At 39.0% G+C, this 25,349-nt stretch overlaps 1 protein-coding gene and 1 long non-coding RNA gene across 5 annotated transcripts in view; both read right to left on the reverse strand.

The window, feature by feature from the left end:
• LOC307005310 overlaps positions 1-25,349 on the reverse strand; it is a 338,262-nt gene that overhangs the window by 281,624 nt on the left and 31,289 nt on the right. The window lies entirely within an intron of this gene.
• eif3ea (eukaryotic translation initiation factor 3, subunit E, a) overlaps positions 1-25,349 on the reverse strand; it is a 45,639-nt gene that overhangs the window by 5,410 nt on the left and 14,880 nt on the right. For all 4 annotated transcript variants that reach the window (XM_079625309.1, XM_079625310.1, XM_079625308.1 and 1 more), the window contains exons 7-13: positions 24,032-24,074; positions 22,254-22,358; positions 15,207-15,332; positions 13,972-14,096; positions 10,019-10,145; positions 6,832-6,933; positions 1,752-1,861 (exon numbers count right to left, since the gene is read on the reverse strand). In XM_079625309.1, coding sequence (XP_079481435.1) covers positions 1,752-1,861; positions 6,832-6,933; positions 10,019-10,145; positions 13,972-14,096; positions 15,207-15,332; positions 22,254-22,358; positions 24,032-24,074 — 738 coding nt within the window. The remainder of the gene's footprint in view (positions 1-1,751; positions 1,862-6,831; positions 6,934-10,018; positions 10,146-13,971; positions 14,097-15,206; positions 15,333-22,253; positions 22,359-24,031; positions 24,075-25,349) is intronic.

The raw sequence follows: 25,349 nt of genomic DNA on the forward strand, positions 1-25,349 counted from the left end.
AAAAGAATATTCTGCCTACCCGCTCAAGGCCAACAACTGTAAACATAACAAAACTGCTACAAAACTTGCATGCGTTTCATTTGAGCCCACAATTAGCTGCAGAGGCCTTCTGCGTAATGTACCAATGACATGCACTAGTAAACCAAAAATGGATGTTTTCCAATCCTCTATATACCCTCTAAACAGACATAACACTGTCTTTCAGGCGACTCCTTTGAGCTACTAACCTGAACAGATAAACAGCAATCACAATTCAGTTTCCTAGTTCAGCATTACCTTTGTCGCCTTTGACAAGAAAATGGATTCAATTGCAACGAGACTGCCAAAAAAGAGCCAAGACCCCAAATCAATTCCAGACTATCTGCAACTGGAGATTTGGACAGAGCCTGATCACATTCCATGTTTCAACCTTGACTCCAGCCCTTCTCGGTTTAATACAGCTCAGAAAATGTGAGCGAGCAATTAGGCTGTACAATGAAGCATGGAAATAGTGCGAGAACCTTTTTGATCGCCGGGTGTGCGTTTAGAAGAGAAATAACAGATTCCAAATGTCTGTCTATGTTTGCACGTGCACTGCTGGGGAAAAAAAAACCCTCCTTTCATCAAACATGGTATATGATATTGTGTCGGGTGAGTGTGCGCATTCACGGACATGGCCCTTTCGGGATTTACAGGATGTCATAAATCCCCAGAGGTAGATGCAACCTGTTAGCAGATCTCCAGTTTGCCGTCAAGTGCTTTCTGCTTGACGCAGAGGCGGTGGCGGGAAAAAGAATGCAGGACAGATGCTCAAAGACTACTAGTTATGAAAGCTCATTAAACAGGCAGGAGGGCAACGCGGCCTCTCCGCTCTGCACTCCGTCACTGGAAGGCTAATAGGAACCAGACACAGGGAAACCAGTGACACCCGCCCAAACCTCTCTTTCCATGCAGACCACTTCTTTTCCACCAATGGAAAATGTTGGGGACTGAAACCATTGCATGTCTTCTCTGGAAGCCTACAATGCCTTATAAATACCGTAAAAGAGGCAATAAAAAAGTGCAACCAGAGTAAAGTGGTAATAAAACACCTGCCGTATTCAGCCGAGCACAGACCGGAGAGTCTATGAGGAGTTCAGAAGATGCATCGTGTCAGTGGTAATTGAACTGTGTGGATCAATGAGCAACATAAATCACTGTAAATTTATCTTAACTATTCTCTTTAATCGGTTTAATTAAGGCAATATTCCTTTTCGGTTGCGCTCTAAGTGAATTAGCGCGGACAAAAAATCCAAACGCCATTTTCTTTACGACGACGTGACAAGACGCAACAGACAATAACGGAGTAAGTGGCGCTTAGAAGAGAAAAATCTGCTGTATTATCCACAGACGGGGCGCACCCATTAAGATCCTCCCGAGGGCCAATATGTAGACCCTTTAGACATGCTTCAAAACAGATGGGTGGATGTGCCTGGGATGTCTGGTTCTGAATGCGTGTCTCCATGTGTGAGATTGAGGTGCTGGCAGCCGATCTCTGGACATGCTTCCTCTAGCACACTGGGTAATAAAAACTTATCAGAGAGTGGAGTGGGAATGGAAGAGGAAACAGGAAGCGTTCCCACATTGTGGACACATTTTCAGACCTGCTACCTTTTTTTATCATTCCTGACAACAATTTATCCATCAATTTGTCCACTTTAAAATGGTATTTCAAAATTTGTTACATGATCCAGCAGTTATTTTGTACTACATTGAAAATCAGAAGTACTTACTTTATACTGATGCACTGGTGAATTCGGCAGAAGGTCTCGAAGATGAACAAACGAGCATTTTCGATGAAGTCCTCAAGGCACGCCACAAGAAAAAAATCATTCACCAGCACCTTCAAAAGATTGAAATGCTTACATTAGACACTGAATGAATTTTCATGTACACAATCTTACACTGATCATACTAAAACCAGGGATTTTCAAACTGTTTGATACCACAGACGCTCAAATATGATGATTCCTTTGCATGAACCCCTGAAACAAAGGCTTTTAATTTTCATACACTATAGTTCAAAAGTGTAGGCTGGGGTCGGCGAGATTTTTTTCTTCAAAATTTCATCTATTTTCCAAGGCTTCATTAATTTTTTTCAAAACATTTTCAGCAGCCATTTCTCCAGTCTTCAGTGTAACAAGATCCTTCATAAAAGATTTCTAATTAAAAAATGATAATACAAAAAATTGAGCCCCAAATCAATGTTTGAAAACAGTTGCACTGTTTAACTGTGATGCATTCAGTATTATTTTCAGTATTCTTTAATGACTATAAAGTTAAAACAGAACAGCATGTAATTTAATGTTTTTAAATGTAAATGACTTTTGTAAATTTTTATCAATTTTAACACATCATTGAATAAAAAATTTGTATTTAAAAAAAAATTAATCTCTGCATGTTTTAAGTTATATTGAGACAAAAATATATATATACATACATACAAAATGTTAATGTAAGCGCCTGTCTACAGTTCGATGTCAAAACAAACTGGGAGAAGAAGAAAAAAATCACTGTTTTAATGTTTTAGGAGTAGAGTTTGGTCCAAAAGTTTGCTGGAACACAGAAAACTCTGTGGCTAAACAGGACAATGAGCAGAACAGGAAGTTTATATAAACTCAGAACTGAAATAAAAACAGTTCCACTTCATCCGAGGTCTCTGTAATAGCACCTGGTTGGGGAGTAACGGTATGGGAAAAAGGCCAAAAGCAAGCATTATGACAAATTATGGAAATGAATTTGTAGCTGCAAGCTAAAGCAATGGAAGCCTATTGTTAACACGTATACATCAGTGTTTAATGCTATCCTCAGGAGAAAACCATTATCTGGAAGCACAAAAAAAGGAAAATCTGGGGTCATTCTCAGCACTCTAAACTAACCACAGATCTTGGAATTCCACAGTCCCCACATGAAACGGAGCAGGAACAGAGCCAGCCACTGAATCCACCGCAATGGCTGTGACTTATCGCCGTTTGTCTTGCCCATTGCCGCAGGGTCCATCGGGCTGCGTGGTGGAACCAATTTACAGTGCCACTGCTTTCAAACATCTCAACTACAGTCTACTATCAATCTCAGCTGAACTCTGATCACCGCATACTAACCTCCACATCCTAAAGAGACCTGGTGTGCTTTACCTTGCTGTCAAAACGCAAATAGTGCGGTGCATTCCACTCAGCTGAAGACATGTGCGAGCCCCTGCTGTCTCTGCACGGGTCACATGCAGTCCCCCGTCCCGCGTCTTCGTCTGCGCTCACAGCCCCCGCTTTGTTTGCTTGGGCTTGAGAGCTACTATCTCCGTTGTTCTGCTTAAAGCAATCCCAACTACATGGCCATGGCCCTATCAGCCAACACACATTTCATCATTGACATTGTCTTATCTTAAGCTGATAACGGTTCGCTTAAGTGCTATAATTACTGTTGAGGGGTTTTTTTTGTAAGAGGGGGAGAGAAGGCGGCTACAACAACTTTGTAGCAGAACAAAAAAATGTCAATTTATGCTTAACTTACTGGAATCTAAAAATGCAGCTTTAGGTTTTTTTTTTCCAGTCTTCCAAAAGATTCAAAACATGGCTATATAAGGTTGTGTCTATGTTTTATGCATAGCATAGACATTATGAACCCAAACCATTGTGCAAATGGCCCCTCTCCGCTGAGATGGATCAACTGAAGAAGGAAAAATTACAAAAGCTGACTGGATAAGCATGATAAGGTAATCACGATGCAAAGTAAGCAATGTGATGATCCACAGCTTGAAGAAAATCCCAGAACACTTATGCGGTCAGTCTCTACAGATCCAGGACCGTGTCCAGTTGGACTGAATCGCAGGCCTGCAGAACCTCTGGAGCCATGGGTGCCGATGATATGCTAAGGAATTGCTTGTAAACAACAGCACTGTATTTGGGTTATATTAGCTTATTTTAAACATCAAATATGAGGTCAGTGATATATTTTTTAAATAAATCTCTTGAGCACAAAATAATTTCTAAAGGATAACGTGACACTGAAGAATGGAGTAATGATGCTGAAAATTCAGCTTTGCATCAAAGAATACTTTTTTTTTTTTTTAATGGTGAAAAGTTAGCAGCAGTCAACAGACAAATATATGCGCATATGTCTGTTGACTGCTGCTAACTTTTCACCATTTAAAAAAACAAGTAATATATATATAATATAAATATAGCAACACAATATATTTTATTTTTTTTATTTTTTTTTGGACATCAAGCATCTCCCCTTTCAATAATATTTTTTTTGTATTAATAAAATAAATAAATAAATTGAGCCCTATTAGAGAAAAGTGTTAATATCCTTTTTACCCACTTAAAAGTAAGTTGCTCATTTGGGTCATACACCTTGTTTTGTTTTTTTCTTTTACAATCACTTAAATAAATAGTTACTGTAATGAACTTGTCTGAAGGGGAGGGGATGTTTGTTTTTGTACGAGTAAAGGCGGCTAAGAGCAAACAGTTTGATGACTCGCAAGGCTTCGGCAGGAAACAGGAAAAGCCTTGGGCTGTTTTAGAAGGGCAACTCTGATTTTGTAAGTCACCACTCAATCAGACTGTGATTTTGTAAGCATTTATAGCTGACATACATCTGAGCCTAGCCAGTTATGCTCACATGCCACATAGTTTAACATTTTTTTTTTTTTTTTGCAGCTTGTGATCTCGATAATGCCTTAGGCTTTCATAATCAGGGTCAGGACTAATTAGTGGCCGTTTATGCAGTGTCTGAGCTGAACTCTGGTTCTGGTGGTCCAGTAGCCGGGGGGCTCTCACGAGATCTCACAGATGCAGGTGTGCTAATTATTGCTAGCCTTACAAACCCTGGACTGCAAGCATGCAAAGTTGTAAAAGAGATCTCCCAAATGACTCGATCATTTAGACCAGCAGAGACCCCCCCCCCCAAAAGACCTCTGGTGATTTAGGCACTCGTTTTCTTCTAACGATAAACGTCTAGAATGAAAAACAGCTGGCTTGATCAAATGGGCACTCGCACAAGAGTAAATGTTTATAAATCATGTCAGCGTTTTAGGAAGGTTCCCATTTTATGTTAAGTTGGGTTATTTCATTCTCCTATAAAAAGCCTGCTATTTAACATACAAGGTGCTTGTTAATAAACAAAACTGAATTGTTTTATTTTGGGCAATGGTAGAATACGGACAGTGCGACTGATCTTTGAATTCATAATAATTTAGAGAATGGGAATGAGCTTCGACATAAGTGCACACTAGGCTAAAGGCACTCAAGCTAATTACGCTTGGGATGAATCTTTGTAATGTAATGTGTTTACTGCAACCAAGAATGCGCCTGAAGGCCATTTCTGGCTTTTATCACACTAAGACTTTCTTATAATACTTTTTGCCATTTAAGATTTGGCACGTTTGTGGGAAAGCTTACCAAATGAATTTAGGTTGAAATGTAATGTTTTCCAGGGTCAGGATGGCGAACAAATCTCTGTGCTGTGCCAACAATGTCTGTAATCGCATGGTAGCAAAAGTCATTTGCACTATTCCCTACACTATGTTATTGATAATACCAATTCACAGAAAAAAGAAAAGAAAAAGAAAAATCTCTTAATAAAGCCAAGACATGAGTAATTCTGTGTTCAGCGTTTTGTACCAGCAGCTCTAAAATCTTGAAAATTTAAATGAAAATTGTCATCATTTATGCACCTTCACTTTGTTACAAACCTGGCCATTTTTTCTTTACGTAGATCTGATTGTTGATTTAGAAATCACTCACTCCAACAGCTCACTCCAGGAGAAGATTACGAGTGAATAGACACAAAACAAATTTTGGTCCTCACATGAAACTACCGTATGACTTCAACAGTCTTGGAAAAAAACTTCACGTTGTATGGACCACTTTTATGGTGCCTTGGCTTTTTTTTAAAGCTTAAAAGCTTCAGTCTCTTTTCAATAAAAACTGCATGGAAAAGATTGATTTTGATTTCTGAGGTGAGTTATTCCTTTGAAACAGCTTTTTACTCTATTCCGTTGTGTTTTTGTTTTGTTCGGTGCGGTGTTGGCACTGGGAGTCAGTAGTTTAACTGTAAAAACAGAAAGAATGACACAGCAGGGCAAGGGTGAAAACTGATGAAGTGACCATTATGGAAGGCCGTTTATAAACGGGAACAAAAATACAGATCACTGGCTTGTCTGTACCGCAGAAAGCTCTTTCCAGTGCGCGTGTCCGCCTCTGCACACCAAAAGCACTTCTTGTTAACCATCCCACTGATCTGACAATTACCGGCTATCATAAAAACATGACAAATGGTGAGTCAGAGGCTCTTTCAGGGGCCCACTGCCACAGCTGCCCATGACACCGCGGCATGCAGAGACCGCCTGAGCTTTAAGACCCCTTTCAGGGCCCGAAACAGAAGGGTAGGCTGTTTGTGACTGCAGAAAAGGGACATACAGCATCGCTAATGACCATCAACAGTTATGGTAAAGTTCAGAGGACACTTCTGACAAATCAGAGGTCGGAGACTCAGTGTGATGTCATCACAACTCATCATTAGGGAAATTGAGACATCATCTGCGTAAATTACAAAGTTAAAGGCTTGTGGCCAGACAAAATGTGAAGGATGAGCTCAACATCTTAGAAGAAGGATAGTCTCTTCAAACGCATTCACTAATGGAACCTGTTATGAAACGTTATGAATCTTATGCTTTTGAAAAAAACAGGAACATGACAGAAGATACAATCAATCTGCGAAGTCCCTATAAAGAGGAGGGTGTGCCATGCTTTTAAGGGCACGCAAAGAAACAAGCTAATAAAAAGGTAACAGGAAAAGACAGCTGGAACTTACCGCCTCACACTCTCGCAGCTTCTTCTGAGCACTATCAAAGTCAAAGTTCACATACAGACACTCCACAAACTCCGTGATTGGATCTTTGTAGGTGTATGACTCCTAAAAAGAAGAGAACAAAAGAAACATTTATGCAAAATAGTTCTTTAAGGGAAAGGTCACGCAAGAAATAAACTTCCACCATTGGTTCTCAAACTGGGGTGTGTTTTTCATTAAAAATGTGTCTGTTTTATTAACAAATAGTTTCACATTACAAGCAGAACTGATATCAGCTGTTCAAGCACAAAATTACTGCTTTCATCTTGTGGTTACAAACATGGCTGTCGACAAACTGTTGCATCCATTTTCTTAATTGACACAAGCTGACAGTTAATTTGCCTACAATAAAGAAATCAAGTCACATATATGGTAAATAGTAAAACTGTCCTTGAAAAGACTTGAAAACAGTGTACAAGTAATATGAACTACTTGTATGACACTTTTTCTGTTCTTGACAGCAGACTGGTTTTTCCAACCACATTGTAATGCAGATTTTGGGATACCACGTAAAAATGCTGAATGGAAACTAATACGTGGCTTAAATAATACATTATAATTCATTAATATTATATAACTCATTGAAATGTTAAAATATAAAATAAATTTAATTTGCAACTTACATTCACAATCATTCTCTTTTGCTGTATATGTAAAACAATAGCTTTAACATTCTGCAAAATATCTACTGTGTTGTTCCATTGTAGAATGAAAATCTTACTGATTTCAAACACAGGCATGAAAACAGGTCAGGGGTAAAAAAGGTGAGAAGGATGCGGCATATATACCCCCCCCCCCCCCCCCCCCAAAAAAAAGAACAACAAAAAACAACTTGTAATCTGCATTGGCATTGTAGTAGGCTACCAGTGTTTCTCACAGGATTTTTGGATCACTGTGATGAGTGGTCCTCTGCCACTCTAGGGGGGTTCGGGGGCATGCTCCCCCGTAAGAAAATTTTGTGCTTTTTAATGTGAAATTCATCAATCTGGTGCAAATTAAACAAAGAAAATTTCAAAACTCTTTTAGTTACAGTGTCTGTCTACATTACTACTACAATAATAGTTATAATATTAATCCCATGATAGTAATAGCCATATAGCCTATTGTAAAACAAATGCACTGAAAAATAAAGGAAACTTTCATAATTAGTTTTGTACTAATTTCTATACTTGAAAGAGTATATTTCTATACTTCACATTAAAGATGTGATTGGGCTAGCCCAGTGTCAATCAAGAAAAGAACCAATGGGCCGCTGATCTACGTATTTCATCGGGTCTCAGAGAAAAAAAAACTTTTTACTACTACTATTTATCCCAAAAATGCCCCAAACCAGTCGTCTGTATGATAATCTGAAACAAGCACTGGTGAGCCGTTGTCCTGCTTCACTTCACAGATGCTGAGTGAAAGGAGAATTATAGAATGAAAGGATATTCATTTATATGACACTTTATTAATCAGGAGAACAGCTTGTTCAGCGCGTCATACGTCGTCCTTTCAGTTTCGGTTTTCAATCGATCAAGTTTTTTCACGTTCTCTCGATAAACCACCCCTTTCAATCCGATCGAAATAATTTGTAATAGAGCTGACACTTTGAGTTTTTAACAGGTTATGTTAAAGCCCTACTTGTTATGTTTTTATAAAATATCTATAGTGAATGCATTATCATATCACCGTATTATTTACCGCCATGCAACTGCGAGCCACGAATTAAAGCTTGGCGAGCCGCATGAGGCTCGCGAGCCGCGCAATGAATACTTGTTCCTGCTCGCTCAGCGCTCACGGCGCCCGCGCCCACTCGCGATATTATCTCGCCCACGTCTATGTCAAAATAAAAAATAATGACATTGGCAACATCGCTGTCTGTATCTGACAGGACAGTTAACATTGTAAGCTAACTTACCTCAGGCTTGCTTTCCGACGTGCGGTTCTTTGTTCGGCAGTGTGTCCAGTTCTCAGACTCGCGGTGTAAAAGACTTTGAAAACATTTCTGCCCTAACGTTACTCTGACTCGTATTGGCTGTCATGTTTCGGCATTCGGAATGATGATTGTTTTTTAAAGCTTATAGTTTTGTAAAGTTTATGGTAACTTTATAGGGGATAAATGCTGGCCTCGACATCGAACACCCCCCCCCTCCTCCTCTCTAAAATATTTTCTCATCGGATCTGCACAAATCACGTAGGTGACCCTTTTAGGTTTTAAAACGGCGAATTTCGCCGAAAGGTGAGGAGTTTTCATGCCTGCAAACAATATAAGGGTGAGCAGATGATCAGAGAACTTTTGTTTTTGGTTGAACTCTTCCTGTCTGGTTGTATATAATAATGAGAATAACCTCTGCTTAATGTGCCATGTCTATAAACAGACATGAGCTGAAAGACTTTAGTACAGTACAATCCCTTTAGCAGAGAACCTGATGGGATGAATCCCATTTGGATATGTGATAGTCTTTGGGTCTTCCCTGGATCTAAATACCATAGATGCTTGAGTAACCATGAGAAGAGAAACTTGTGCAGGGAGTTTGGTGAGCACCTCAGGACACATGTTTAAGTGATTACGCAAAGGCTGCGGGATGTACTTATTTGGATTTCAGTGCCATTGATCTCTGAAGAAGCTACTGTTGTTGGACACACACATCAGAACACTACAATCAGACTGTCCAGCACCATTCATCAAATCTAATGGGTTCAAGACTCGCACGGCCTGAGGAGGCACATAGATAAACAGAGCTTTTATTTTCAGGCCAATATACACCGCCCGTTCATTCATTCTTTTCCACAGACGCAGCGAGGTATAAGATTCCCTGCAATGTTCTAGATGTATTAAATTCAAATAAAAATACACTCTTATTTAAAGCATTGTTTATCTGGTGATGGGTAACCTCTTATTGAAAACATCTTTCAGTACTCGAAAGGCCAGTGTGGATGATTGCAGGAAGACCAACAGAGTACCAAACAGTTATCAATAAAAAAAAACCCTGACAATTGCTCAAATTGATTTAAAAGAAAAAAGGCTTAGAATTTAACAAGCCTGGGGATACACACAAAGTGTTTAATAAATATAAATAATAATAAATAATGCAATAAAATAATACAAGTTGACTTAAGGACATGGCAAACCAGTACATAAATGAAAAACCAAAGTCCTGTCTGATACCTGCTGGATGACTTTCACCAGATCCTTCAGCACCTGCCTACGCTTGCGGACGTCCTTGTTAGTGATGACAGCTGTGGTCAGATAGCGCAGTATGTGTGGGCACATAGTCTGAATAGCATTTAGGTACCTGCAAACAAAAACAACAACAACAGTCACACGCTTGAAGAACAGCTATCATCTCTACAGTGAAACAGTCACATGATGTAATTTGTCAAGGTTGGACACCATTTTCCAAGCAAAAATGTTCTAGAAGAACGATGAACTATCGGTTTCCCTGTTCTCATATAGTGAACTTGGAGATTCTTGTTAAACAGAAGAACAAGAGTCAGACCGTGTTGAAAGCACCTCTGTTCATTGGTCCCACTGTGGAGGGAAGGGAAAAGGAAAAGCCCCTTTCTAGACACGGATCACCAGCTACAGGCCTGCAGAGCAGTGAAACACTATCCACCAGGGACTTGTTTTTCAGCCACAGGTCAACTAGCTGTGGGCTTCACCGAGAATGAAAGCTACATAGCACTACTATTACAACCCAAGACAAAGTTTCCTCTCTACCGACTAGAGACGTGCAAGAGCTTTCTTATATGGACAAAAAAAACACATACAACAGATGCCTTGTCATAGGGCTAAGAGCTCCTGTTAAAGTGCACTTAACATTTCGAGTCAATTTGGAGGACGGCCTCCGCGCCTGCAGTATCTGTACGAACATCTTTGACCCCCTCCCTCCCTCATCCCCCCATACGAAGACCAAATTAAATTTCAAGGAGGAAGTGGAGCTGCTCTGCCTTGGCCAGGCCCTAAAGCTCCCTTACAGATCAGCACGGAGAAACACATGTCACTTGGAGGAAAAGGAGGAGGGCTGCCGGATGGTTTAATTAGCCGAAACAATTAAAGGGACAAGGGGGCCTGTGGCACTTGTGATGTTGGAGCTAAAAACAGCAGCAGGCTTCGGCGGCGTGTGATCCCAGTTGGCGCAGCCTTCGGTCTCTCCTCCCTTTGTAGTTGTCTGACTTCATGGCAAACCACAACACTTCATGCTGTGTTCCTGATTAACTTACACCTACTCGCTCTCTCAGGGAGGCTCCGATGGCCAGACCGCTCACATGAGTCATGATGCCATATCTGGGTCTCGAACGAACGAACGAAAAAAAAAAAGCATTATCTAACGGAGCCCAACAGCTACGACCAAAGCCATGATACGGCTTAATCGGTTGCTAAATGACGTCGCAAGGAAAAGGGCAAAACATGAAGTAGTAGTTCAATATGAGTGCGTCACATTCTCCTTAGGGAGGTAGGGATTTAGGATAGCGCTGCAACTAAAAACTACTTTGATAATAGATTAAGGTTTTGATTGTGTTGTTGACCCGTGTTCGAGTCTGGCCTAGGTCATGTTCCGCTCCTGTTTCGACACTCTCTCAGCTCCTGTTGGAGTGGCTTAAAGGGATAGCTCACCCAAAAATGAAAATGTTGTCATTTTCTCACCCTCAAGTTGTTTCAAACCATATGAGTTTCTTTCTTCTGTTGAACACAAAAGAAGATATTTTGAAGAATGCTGGTAACCAGACAGTTGACAGTAGCCATTGACTTCCATAGTATTTTTTGTCTACTGTGGAGCTCAATTGCTACCGTCAACTGTCTGGTTACCAGCATTCTTCAAAATATCTTCTTTTGTGTTTAAATAACCAAAACTGCACCATTATTAAAATTCTGGGTGTTACCAATAAACTGGTGATTATTTAAATGTTATTGACAATAAATTATAAAAAAGATAATTATTCATATGTCATGCTTTTAAAACATTTAAGGGAATTTAGTCACAAAATTGTTCAACATAATAAATGTAAGAGTGATATTAAATTAAAATATATAAAAAAAAATGTAGGGTCAGCAAGATTTTTTAAAATATTTTACTGTTGAATGATGAAAGTTCAATAGAACAACATTTATTTGAAATAGAAATGTTTCATAACAATGTCTTCACAGTCACTTTAAAACAAATGCACAACAATCAATCACTGATGGAGGCTCTTAGCTGTTGCAGCCCTAATTTGGCGGGTCTGAGAGAGCAGGGAGAGAAAAAAGGTAGAAACAAGGCGAAGGAAAGAACAGTGGTGCAGTTCCAATTTCATGATGCATCTGAAGGGAGGAGGGGAATTAGAGGTAAATCAAGTGAAACTCTGAATCCACTCTCCGCTGGCCGGGATAGTGTTTCGGCGGTATTAGCTTTCCTGTTTGCACCTACATCATAGGTCATCTTGTGACAATATTCTTTCTCGAACTGCCCTTGGACTTGGTTGGAACGTATTATATGATAGCCTATCGTAGGTATCGTTTTGCCTGCACTAAAAAAATTTCGGTTTCTGTTTTTGTTTTGGCCGTCTGCTCGACGGCACGACTACATCATGAACAATCTTCAGGCCGAGAGCACTGGATCGTACCCTGTGCTGAATGACAGCCAAACTACTATGAATTAAACCTGAATGCCACAGGCTGATGTCAGTCTAATTGTCAACAAAACTTCAAGAATAACAAAAAGGAGAACAGAAAAGATCTTTTCACAGGGTCAAAAACAGACCATGATCCCGTTTTCCAACTAAAACATGACAATCAATGCATCTACCCTCCAAGAACGCAATACTGTTGTGGTACATAAAACTCAGTGCATCTAATGCAGTAAATTACACTCGGATTCAGATTTATGGGGTCTGATTGCTCTTCGTGGCCACAGCTCTGCAAATAAAATCTGAAGGCAGAAGAGGTGAGAGAACAACACAAAAACGAAAAGCACGCTGCCAGCATTGAAAGACCTCTGATCTGACGAGCCCAACCGCAATTTAGAAGTACCTTTTTGGAGCGGTTTTAATGAAGCATAATGAAGGTTCTTGTATAATGAGCACCTACGTCCAAAGGGCTGCTGTTAAGCCAGCCAATTGTCTCAAAGGCAGGTCAAACATTCCCTCTAGGTTCACGGCCACAGGTCACTGTTCATGACCGCTGTGTACTGTTTTAGGGCCAAAGAAAAAGCCAAACATAAACATTGTTTTCCAGCTAGCAACAGTGCAATAAGCAACCTCAATCTGTCTTTTCACCCACTATGGTCAGGTTCTAATGACTAATTATTGGTCTGGTCATCCTTAATCATCTATGCTGGTGAAAACCGATGGAAAAAACATCTTAGAGGCAGAAATCCATTTTGTCTTTGAATAGTGTATAGGCATTAGGCTCCACAAAAGTGCATTAGTGGAAAAGTGTGGCCTTAAAATAGATTGTAGAATGTAGAATTATTTAGTAGATCAAGTTTCCTACCTTAGGCACCAGGTGTAAACCCACTTAAAAAAAGCTAATAGACCCTTAAAGCTTCTTTGTACTCATGTGCACACAACAAGACTGAACCTCGTTGCCCTTTAATGTGTTAAACCTTGACTAGTCGGCAACAAAAAGCCCACAGATTATTCTAGAATGTACACTTATGAAAAATGTGTGTGTGTGTGTGTGTGTGTGTGTGTGTGTGTACATGTGAAATACATTTTGGGGTTGTGACTAGAAAGTACCACTTGTCCCTCGTGTAACATTCAGACCTGATTGGGAATGAAAGTCGGGTGATTCATTAAACAAAAAATCGCATTTGGAAATTTTTTTTTTAAATGATTAAATAAAGATAAACATGCTTGTCAAGGATCGACAACATTGCTTTTTAAGCCCGTGAGTTAAGCAGCCCATTTGCCATTGTCAGCATTTGTCCGTGCTGCCAGACTCATTTTCGAGCTGACCACTGGGGTCGTGGGTCTGTGAGCGGCTGGCTGGTGAGCCCAGCATCAGCAGTTTCGTTTGCGGACTGTGGTGGGCTTTCCAACCTGGACCCGTGCACTCTTCCTACCTCATCCGTTTTTATTAGAGTCAAACCAAAGCAAAACCAAATCCCAGATGGAAAATGAGCAGCTGCAGAAGGTGCTTACTGTGGCTGGTAGAGGAAAAGCTCGATGATGTTGTCTCTGCCTTTGGGGTGGTTGAAGAACACAAAGAGTGACCAGTGGATCAGCCAAGTCCTTTGCTGGAGAGACTGGAGAGGAGAACTTACCGTCTGTAGAGATATAACAAAATTAGAGGGGAAAGGGAGTTAAAAATCATTGACAAGGATTGGTTCAACCCCAGATTACAATTTTACTAAGCCTCATGTTGTTCCAAACCTGCATGACTTTCTTTTTCCATGGAGATTCTTCAGAAATCATTCTAATATGCTGATTTGGTGTTTAAAATGGTTAAACTTTTTTTTTTGATACATAGAAATTTCAGTCACATTTTAGATTAGGGTCCAACTCCCACTAATAACTAACTATTAACTGACTTTTGCCTCAACTAACTCATAATTACTGTTTATTAATAAGTTAGTAAGGTAGTTGTTAGTTTAGGTATTGGGTAGGTAGGATTAAAAGATGGTTTATGTTTCCAATAAAATATATGAAAAAAAAAAAAAAAAATGGTTTATGGTCATGCAGAATACGGCATTAATATGTGCTTTATAAGTACTAATAAACAGCCAATATCCTAGTAATATGCATGCTAATAAGCAACTAGTTAGTTAGAATTTGGCACTAAACTTAAGCGTTACTGAATTTCTATTTATTTGAAATAGAATAGAAATCTTTTAGAACATTATAAATGTTGTTACGGTCACTTTTGATGTTGAATACAAATTCATTTCCACCAAAAGAATATAGTGAATAACATGAATGTAAGTAAATACTGACAATTTTCATTTTTTGTTGAACTATCCCTTTAAAAGGGGATTTGTCTTGATCGTGACTTGATCATAACAAGATGAACTTCTGACTCCGGAAAACCAACACTTGGCTTCCGCTGCCTTCCAGACTCAGTACAAATATAAGTTCCGAATTGAAATTTACAATGTCCAAAGACTTTAATTTTTTATTTACTCATACTTCTCCCAAAGCCAAACCCTTCTTTCCCAGCTCAATTCCTCCAATTAAAAATCAAGCTGCACCGACATAACACAGCAATTAAGGTTTTGCTTGACTTGTGAGTTGCGGTGAGAAGGATTCGAGGAGATGGAGAAGAGGAGGGGAGGAACGGCAACAGCAGCGGTGCTATGCTCAAACGCAAGGCGGTCAATATTACGGCCTATGTAAGGGAATCTGAGTGTGGTATTGAATTCTGAGTGGCGGGGCATTACATTGTTATCGATAGTCTCTCTCAGGCGGGTGAGGTCCTCCATGGCAGCTTCCCAGTTCTGCATCAGAATCTCTGAGGCAAGCTTGCCCCAAAGAGAGTTCAGCGCATTTCTGTCTGTGGCGGGGACCTGCAAAAACACACACAAACAAAGAAAAATACATTGAACCACTATAAACAGAAGTAGACAATGAAATCAACTCACTCCCCATAAAATTACACTGGTAGGGTGACAGTATTGGTCCCTTTCAACTTTTTCTAAATACTGTATTTCTGACATTTCACAGAGCTAAAAGTTAAGCACTTGGTTAAGCTGCTCAGTGAGTATGCTTCGAGAATTGGGCTCGTAAGGGACAAATGGATCTTGAAAGACTATTTAGCTTTTTATAGAACTTCTTTTGCTGTATTTCTGTGATAAAGTCACTGCTGCACCACACACAAACCCTTCTCCTTGAGCACATCTGAGGTTAAAAAAATTATAATAATAATAATTATATATATATACACATTTCTGTTTTGGAATGTTAGGGATGACCTAATGAAAGTTTTATAATTTTACTCTGATCGTTATAATGATTCTTCATATACAATTTATATTTATAGATTTTGTTTCTTTCTTTTTTTAAGAAAGTGCGTTTTTGAAGTGGTTGGGTTGAAGGGGTCATCAGACAAGGGCCAAAGGTTATAGGCCAACTTGTCTGTGATATTGCTGGGAAATAATTACGCAAGTTAAACAAGTGCTCTTTAACTAGCCTGGGGTCAAGTGCTATCTTGAGGGAAAGGAGGGTCACGTCAAGAGATGAAAGTGGCTTCTAATCACCAAAACTAACAGGAACATTTAATTTTATTTTTTGGTTCAGAAGCACAAAATATAAATCAAAATAAGTTACTATTTTATAGTAATTCTTTCTAATATCCGGTATGGAGCATCATCAAGCACAAATGGGGAACAAAAGCTCCCCGAAGTTCATGTGAACTTACGATGACCTTAATGCATTGCCTTTGGTGAGGGTCTTTAATGATGTGTGCTACTACAGCTACAGCCTCTGTTACTGGCCCTAACACATGTCTGCAAGCTTTGATCAGCCCCGAGATGTGGACAGGACCAGAGTGGCGGGACGCTAATCAAAATGTCTGCTTGTGGAGGAGTGAGAGAATGAGGTCCAGACATTAGGTAAAGAAAATCAACTAATCAAATCAAAGGACAAACTAAACACAAACACTGGGTGAGGATGGATAGTTGTGTGGTGCCAAAGTTAATGAAAACCATTTGAGTAGGTCTTTGCTGGACAAGTAATGATTAAATGTATTATTTAATTTACATTCACACAGACAATATGTTCAAAAGGCTGAACAGTCCTAAGGTTCTATGTCACGTCTACCTTGACTAAAATCCTTTCACAGCAGAAGCCAATAACATAAGTCTTGTTAACAGAAACAGGCCCTTGAAAATAATGTTTAGATAACTTGATTAACTAGTAATTGTGATAATCTCCTGAACATTTGGCGCAAAAGAAAAACATCCTGCGGAATCGAGTAATGGAACCCCTGAAAGAAGCTCAGCTTCTTGTATGGAAATATGAACAAGATTTAACATGGTGCATCTCTGCAGACAATCAGCTTCAAAGGAACATAAGCTGTTTTAAATTATGACTCAAAACAAAAACAAACAAAGGGAAGAGAGATAATGTGTTGCAGATTAGCGAGCTGCTGAAGCATCTCCGCATGTTTCATGAAAAAAAGGGGGATGAGCTATAGCCAAAGGCTCATGGGAAATGGAGTTATTAGACTGACCACCAGCGTGCAAGAAAATGACCTATGACAGAAGTAGCGGCATGCAGACGACCCGGAAGTCAGGGTCTGGATGTCAAAAGGAGCCCTGCATGCATACACTGAAATCTGATTGGATAGACATACTGCTCCTCATGTACACTGCTGTTCAAAAGTTAGAGATCGGTAAGATGTTAATATTTTTGAAAGAAGTCTATTTAATAAAAAATACAGTAAAAACTAAAATATTGTGAAATATTATTACAATTTAAAAATTGTTTTCGGTTTTAATATTTTCTAAATTGTAATTTATTCCTGTGATTAGACCTGAATTTTCAGCATCATTACTCCAGTCTTCAGTGTCACATGATCCTTCAGAAATCATTCTAATATGCTGATTTGCTACTCAAGAAACCATTCTTATTGGATTTTTTGAAATATAGAAAAAAAGAGCAGCATTTATCTGAAATAGAAAGCGTTAAATGTAAGCGGTTTTATTGAGGTCTTTCCGTGGATGAAAAAATTTATTAAGTGATTATATGAGACATGATTTCGTAAAGTTGCACTGTATCTTTCAACATACATTCTGATGTTCATTCATTTTTAATTCGTGCTTTAGCCAATAATAAAGAACAAGAGGTGATCAGTTCACATACTCTCTGTGCTGCAGCTTCGAACTGAGGTGCTATCGCCAAAACCCAAAACGTTATTTATTGTTTGGTTTTCGTAATAAAATGACAGAATTTAAAAGCTGAGAATTTATTTCATATCAAAAGTAACAAAGCGTATTGTGATTTATTGGATTGGAGGTATGCTACAAAATTTTGTTCATTCATGAACTGAAAACAGCATAGACTAAAAAAAAACTTGTTGGGATTTAAGATTCGATATTGGTTCAGAAAAATAAGCTTAATCGTTTAAAATCGAGAAATCCAGCCCTAAAATTAATTCTCTGTAGATTTATGGCAGGATAAAATCTACTTCTATATTTGCATAGTGACACACAGTAGTATGGTTATAAAATCCATACAGTACACCCTGCAACAGTGGAGCCCTTTCATCAAAATTCCCAAGTTGGATGTGTCTAAACAATAGTCAAAGCCCAAAAACTTTGAGAGATCAGCTCGGAGGGACAACCGGGGAAAAAGCCATCCCTGCTGCCAATATAAAGGTCAACGTTTCATTTCGAAAAGTGTTTGTTTTTTTTGTTTTTTTTTCCTGGAAGTCCCTGCCTGCTACATTTGGCGATGCTCCATGTCATTATGGCAGCTTTCTGCACACTGACTGGCTTTCAGCACTGGCCATGCAAGAATAGTTTCAATACCTGGGTTTTTCCACAAGTTACCTTGAGTTTCCATTGCCTCCCGAAACGGGCACATTTTCACTGACTGACCAGCAACAATAAATTTACTGTGCTGGGGATCTGACGGGACACTCAATCTTTATTCTCAACATCCAATCCCTGCTTTAACAGATGATATGAATAAGTTGCTCTTTTCGCACCGGGCCCTCACTGTAACAGGACCTCGGGTCTGGATTTTGCAAGCCTGGCTTCCTTCGTTAAATGGTTGTGTTTCCCACGCTAGAGGAGTTCTAGAGCCTGACATCTCCCATGCTAGGAACCATCCAAGGAGACGGGGAGGTCCAGCTTGAAAAGAGGTGGATAAATAGTAAATAAGAAAAGAAAAAGGGGCAGGTATTCGGTAAGAAAGCTCCACTAAAACCAGTTACATTATGGCTATTCCAATCGCCTTCTCACTGTTGATGAACATAAAAGATATTGAGTTACAAAGCATATTATCTGAGAATGATCCTAAATTTGAAATAAAAGGATAACAATTTAAACGCTTAAAAACATGCACAGGGAGAAATTTTCTGGAAGCTATTTCCATTTATTTAGATTGAGCAGTAACAGCATAAACAAGGCTGGTTGTTGTGTGAACAGCCTAATCTACTCAAAACGCTTGATGTGTTCACGATACCAATGATGTGGTTTTCCTAGGATGAGTGGACTCTATTGCATTTCAACTTATCCTAAAAAACCTTGAGAAAAACCTAGCATGCATGTTTACAAAGCTCTCGGCACACTTACACAAGGAATAGTTCTCGTAAAGATTGAGAAAATTCTGTAATTTACTCAACCTCATTTTGTTCCAAACCTGTATGAACACAAAATATACACTACCATTCAAAGATTGGGTTCAGTATTTTTTATAATAATAAATACTTTTTTCAAATAAATGCTATTCTTTTGAACTTTCTATTCATCAAAGAATCCCGTTAAAAAAACTAAAACATTTAAAACATTTCCACAAAACTACTAAGCAGATGTTTTCTGATAATAAGAAATGCTTCTTGAGCATTAAATCAGTATATTAGAATGATTTCTGAAGGATTGTGTGACACTGAAGACTGGCTTCTTAAAAATCAGTTTTGCCAACACAGGTATTAGAAGAGTTATTTTAAATTGTATTAATATTTCACAATATTACTGTATAGCCTTTTATTTATTTTTTACCAACCCCAAACTTTTGAAATGTTTTAGTCAATACAAGTCTATTGGGTCCAATTGACATATTATATGGATAAAAACTTCTTTTAAAAAACAAAAAAACAATGTGTTCTGTGTTTTCCGCAAAAACATAAAAAAGTCATACATGTTTTGAATGATGTGATAGTGAGAAATTATGACAGAATTCTCAAGTATCCCTTTTAGTATGTCCTTGAAGCATCTATACTAATGAATATGCAAAAAAGAGTGACAAAAACTGAAGGGTGTAATTCAAGGCTCGTCGGCCGTTCCTTCCCTCGGCTCCCACGAAAACCACAGGGACACAACAAACAAACAAACAGCGTGACTGATGCTGCAAATCATCCACAAATGGGAAACATGTTGCAAATCTAAACACAGCCTTCATCACACCTCTGAAATGCTAAAACCAAGATTATTTAAAATCAAATAAAGGGTTTCTTTTCGGTCACTTGTTGCCACAGCGACACAGCATTGCTTGGCAAACGTCTGGCCGTTTTTTTTACAACAATGTAGGCTGAGTGAATCATATGTGAGAGCTGGTCTGAAGAAACAGGAGTGCATTCCATGTGAGAAGGCAGGCTATGTGGTTACGTGAGAAAAGCTCGCCGGCAAGGGAGTCCGATAACTTAGCCAGGCATGGAGCCTCTCGCAACACTCTTGGCCCAGGGCAGCGTTGACAATGGGCACCTCTCTTTAAGACACTGGACTACCTCCACACACTGCGGCCAGAGAGAAAGGAGCGGGTCAATTTGTTCGTTCCCAGCCGTCATTTGCCCCCCGCCCCACTAGCTAGACAGCAGCACTGCGCTGGGCTCTGAGCACCCGGACGCTTTTCCCCATAAGTTCATCTTTCACTCATTTCTACAGGCAGTGGGAGAGAAGCCACAAACACCAGAGCCCCAGCAATGAGCCCTTTGTTTATAGAGGAAATAAGAAGTACGCACGTGTAACATGGATACTGCCAGTACTCTCAGTGAACTGCAATTATCTTCCCCCACAAACCTACTTTGGTATTATCTGATTCCAAAAGTATTCCACTGGTGAAAATTATTTAATCCAAGGTCCTCGGTGCATCACCGCCTGGATCATTATCCAGACAACAACATTTTAATTTTTTTTTAAAGGTAAAGGGATAAAGGGAACTTAAGAGGAGGATGTGAGTGTTTGTGTGCGCTCTAGGCTAGTTTCACACCGCAAGACAAAACATCCAATTCTATGCAGGAATCAGATTTTTGTTTTTTTGGTGAGGTTGTTCACTTGACCTTTTAAATACAGTGCATATCAGACACGCGTATGTTCAGGAGACAACTAACCAGCAGTGAGAATCTTATCCTGAAAGTTTTATCACTGAAAAATTTGTATAAAATAAAAAAAGAAGAAAAATTCAATAAATAAAAATTATTGCTTGTAATCCATTCTGTAAAACTCATATTACTTTTTTGAAAAAATAATAAACTTCCTAGGGGACAAAAAAAATTACACATACAGAAAATTAAAATAAATGCATGCAAACAAAATTAATAATAATAGTAATGCATGGATATAATAATCTATGTACATGTATAATTATTATTAACAAATAGCATGATATGCATTTATTATTATAAGCAATAATAATATAGCTGGTATTATTAATCATAATAATAATAATAAATGCATGAAAGTATTCAAACAAATATAACGATTAATTTAAAAAAAATTGCAACCTGACTACCTGAAGTAAAAAAAAAAAAAAAAATCCGGATTTATTTCCAGATCAGAAGTGAAATGAAATATTTTAAAATATTTTTTTTCTTTTCACAATGCTTCATTTAACTGCATTGTGAATGTGGCCTTAGTATCCATTTATTCAATGATATTTTGGCTCTATAAAAGACTCAAAATGGTTTGACTGTTGGAAGAACACAAATTTTCGTCATCTTCTGTTGAAAAGGCTTTTTTTGGTGTCTTTGGATTATATGGAACAAGCTGTGTAACCTTTAACCCTTACAAAAACTGGGGAATCCTGTCAAACCAAGAGTGATTAGGCCACAAAATCCCCACCAATCATCTATGGGGAGCAGCACTGCCCATAAACCCATAAGCTTATGAAGTCTGCCACTAAACACAGCCCTGAAACAACTCCTAACCAAGTCCTTGAAGAGGTTCTTTTCAGCACTCAAGACATGCAAGGAATTTAACAAGCCATGGGATGGCACTTTTCAGAAGTAATTACAGATCAGGAGCTTTTAGTTCTTCGGATTGCCTCAAGTGAAAAAAAAAGTTGCCTGTTTTGTGGAGCAATGAATAAGTGACACAATATTTCATGATAAAAGGATTTGGATTCTAATTTGAGAAAATCTACCTGTGAGCGAGCCATGTCTACTCTTCATCTGCGTCATTTTGAAAAACACAACGTTAAGTGCATGCGTAATGCTCGTAACTCACGGGATTTGGCAGAGTCTCGTTCTAAAAAAGCAGAACCAAATTAAGCAGAGACAATAATTCAAATTCTCAATAGGGCAACCGTCTGGCTCAATTAACACCCACAAGGGGACTCTCCATCAAAATAAAACTGTTTGTCCATTAGACAAGAACTTATTAAACAAGAATGCATTTAATGGCATCAATTTGCGAAGGAGAAAATGAAAGGGTGTCGTGATGAAAAGAAGCTCTTGAAAATTGCCCCACTGGGAACGTCCCAGAGGAGAATGCTAGAAAACACAACTCTGTCATCTGCTAAAGACAGGGGCGTGGTAAGACACATACCAGGACTCTGAAGAAATAGAGGTACTCCGCTGCACCTGAGTAGTTCCCACACTCGTACTGGAACTTGGCGTATCGATACAGGGTGTCCAAATACTCCTGCCGGAACTGCAAGGAAAGACAGATGTTAAACAAAGTCGCCAAGTAATTTTTCAATGCAAGGTGATAAACTTTATCAGTAGACACTATGTATGATTAGATACACAACATGTTTATTTATGCGCAATGGAAATGAAGAGTAACACAAAATTTCTGCCATATGATGATGCTGGATAAGCCTTTTACTTGCTTAAACAATAGCTAAATAGACTATTAAATTACAAGGCCAAGGCAATTGAGAACTTAGAAAAAGCCTTTATTTATTCATGGCTATAACAATCACATCAGGGTGTGAAAACAACACACATAACGTATTTAACGTATATGATCACATAACGTAATCTTGCTAGGCAGTAGGCACAACTAGGGGTGGGCGATTTGACTAAAATCTTATATCACGATAGGAGTAATTTGATTAATAATTAAACTTATTCATCAAATATATAAATATAAATCTACATGTATTCTTATTAAAGCCACAAAAGTGATTCAGTCAAGAGCAGTGAGAGATTTTCTCTTTTTTTGTTGTTTGATTAACATTAATCATTAAGGACAGCAGGTAAATTTGGATGTTGCCACTTTAAGAGCGACTGCACAGATCTGATATACATGCGCTTTCTTTCTCAACCGTTTATGCTCACTTAAGACATGAATGACTGTGTTTACTTCAAAAGACATGGTCACTTAAACTGTTCACTGCCTGTGAAAAGCACTCCATTCAGTTCTCACGCTTCTTTATGTGCAGAAAGCGCTGAGAAACAGTCTCTCTATCCGCTGCTAACAGTGCTTCAACGATTTGAAAACACTTGTTTTTAAACAGCAATACTTAAAAATGCATGCAAACGATAAGCTTTCGTGGTGGTGTAGCACAGCAACGTCACATGAGCGTTACCACGATAGAGACGACAGTCCAAAAATCTCTACCGGTTGACAAATTTCTACAGGTTAATCGTGTCTACCGATATATCGCCCACAGCATGTTTATTCCTTTAAAAATCAAATAAGCTACCTTAAACATCAAGGAACAGCTCTTCAGGAAACTTTGTTCACATGTGAACCTACATGACCTCAAACACAATCCTCAATTTCAGCTAACAGCGATGACCAGAGAGCACCGGCAGTTTGATGGACAGTTCGATAGAACATGCTCGGGAAACTTGCTGCCAGAGCGTCTTAGAACAGAGAGCTCATTGTGTGTGTAGTTTAGATCTGTGTGTTTGTGTGGTCACAGTAAACTAGAGCCCTGGTGCGGATGTCGTTAAGGCCACAGGGGCCTTCCTGGGGGCGGCGACGAGAGGGTTGTTAAGGCGAGGATCGTGTCGTAAAGACGCCGTAGCCTGTGCAGTTAAGGTGCACTGAGGACAGGCCTCAGGTCAGTCTCAGGATGCTGGGGTGGGAGTGCCGTCAAGTCAAATATAGAATCCCCAGCATTCTTGAGGCCATACCCACGGGTCCCGAGCTGTTCCGTTTATTCTTAACAATTCGCCACAGAATGTAAATGTCCGCAGAAATTTCTGCAAGCCATAAAATCCCCGAAAATGACTTAAGGTTTGGGAAGTCATTTAATGTTTCGCTGCTCAGGGCCGCCCGCCCCTCCTGTTGGCCCCCGAAAACAACACTGGGTTCATGGAGAAGTCATGAGAACTCTTCAGAAGGGTGGAAGAGTCAGCAGAAGTACTTACGCCATGCTTGTCAGCCAGATAGTCGAACAGCATACGCCCGTCCCTGGAACACAGACACATTTTGCGGTGAGCAACAGTTGATGGAATACACTTATATTTTTAAATGGAAAAAATAATCATATTAAATAAAATCACAATTTTATTTAAAAAGTAATATTTTATATATATATATATATATATATATATATATATATTTTACATTTATATAAAAAAATTAAGGTTTCACTTTATTTTGATGGTCCCTTTAACATTCTGTTGACTTATGTAACGTTACAATACACAGGGTTCCTACACATTTTCCATTTCAAAATTCCATACTTTTCCAGACTCAAATTTCAAACCTTCTCTGTAGATTTTCAGACCATATTCAAAGTGCCCCTATTATGCTTTTTCAAATATTCCCTTTCATGCCATGTGTAATGCAGCTCTCTGCAAAGGTATGAAAATGAAAGAGCACGCAATAAATTAAGTTATTGTTTCTCAAAAGAAAGAATCGACTTTGAACCACCTAAAACGAGTGATCAGGAATTTTAATCCCACTTCACGGCTACACGTCACTGGGTAACCAACCCGGTCACACTAAATGCGTCCCTCCCTAGCACCTATTGTGTTTATTGTGCAATTTATACGCGAGAATGAGTTTTTATGTGCATAGGATACACATGGGTAGGTTAAGTAGTGGTGTGGGGTGCATGTGTATAATAAAGTGTGTATCATATGCACGCGAAAACTGTTGTATCCTATTTACGTAAAAACTAATTTTCGCGTATAAATTGCACGATCAACACAATATGTGCTATAGAGACGCATTTTCATGAGATTAAGCTGGGTAACACATTTGCCTAATGCCCACCTATGTTCTACGCTGTCCGCCTGTGAGCAACTTGACCTGCCCTCAAACACTGTAGCTGGTTCGTGTTGTGTATGTCGAAAAGACGCTGTTTTCTACTCTGCAAAAGCAAATTATCTTTGTAAACACTTTCAAAGGATGAGGATGTGAAGATTCTGGTTAAAATTGCCACAGCAATACAACAGCAGTATAACCTTTTGACCAATGCTTCTCAAATCTCCATGAAGTCTAAATTAGGTTTACAAAACGGTTTTCCATTAAAGATGGGACAGTACCCACTTTATCAGTCAGTATGATTATTTATTGATGTATATATTTTCTATTGGGTGTTACTAGCGTATCACTGAGAAACGTTCAAATCGTGCTTGCGATGAAGGTTCGGGTTGAATAACTAGTTCTTCCAATGTTTCATCGGATTCGAGCTCGGATTGATATGGTAAATTACTGTCTTTACAGTGTGTACAATCT

This window comes from Phoxinus phoxinus (genome assembly GCF_949152265.1).
Source record: "Phoxinus phoxinus genome assembly, chromosome: 10".
In the NCBI taxonomy this organism is placed as follows: domain Eukaryota; kingdom Metazoa; phylum Chordata; class Actinopteri; order Cypriniformes; family Leuciscidae; genus Phoxinus; species Phoxinus phoxinus.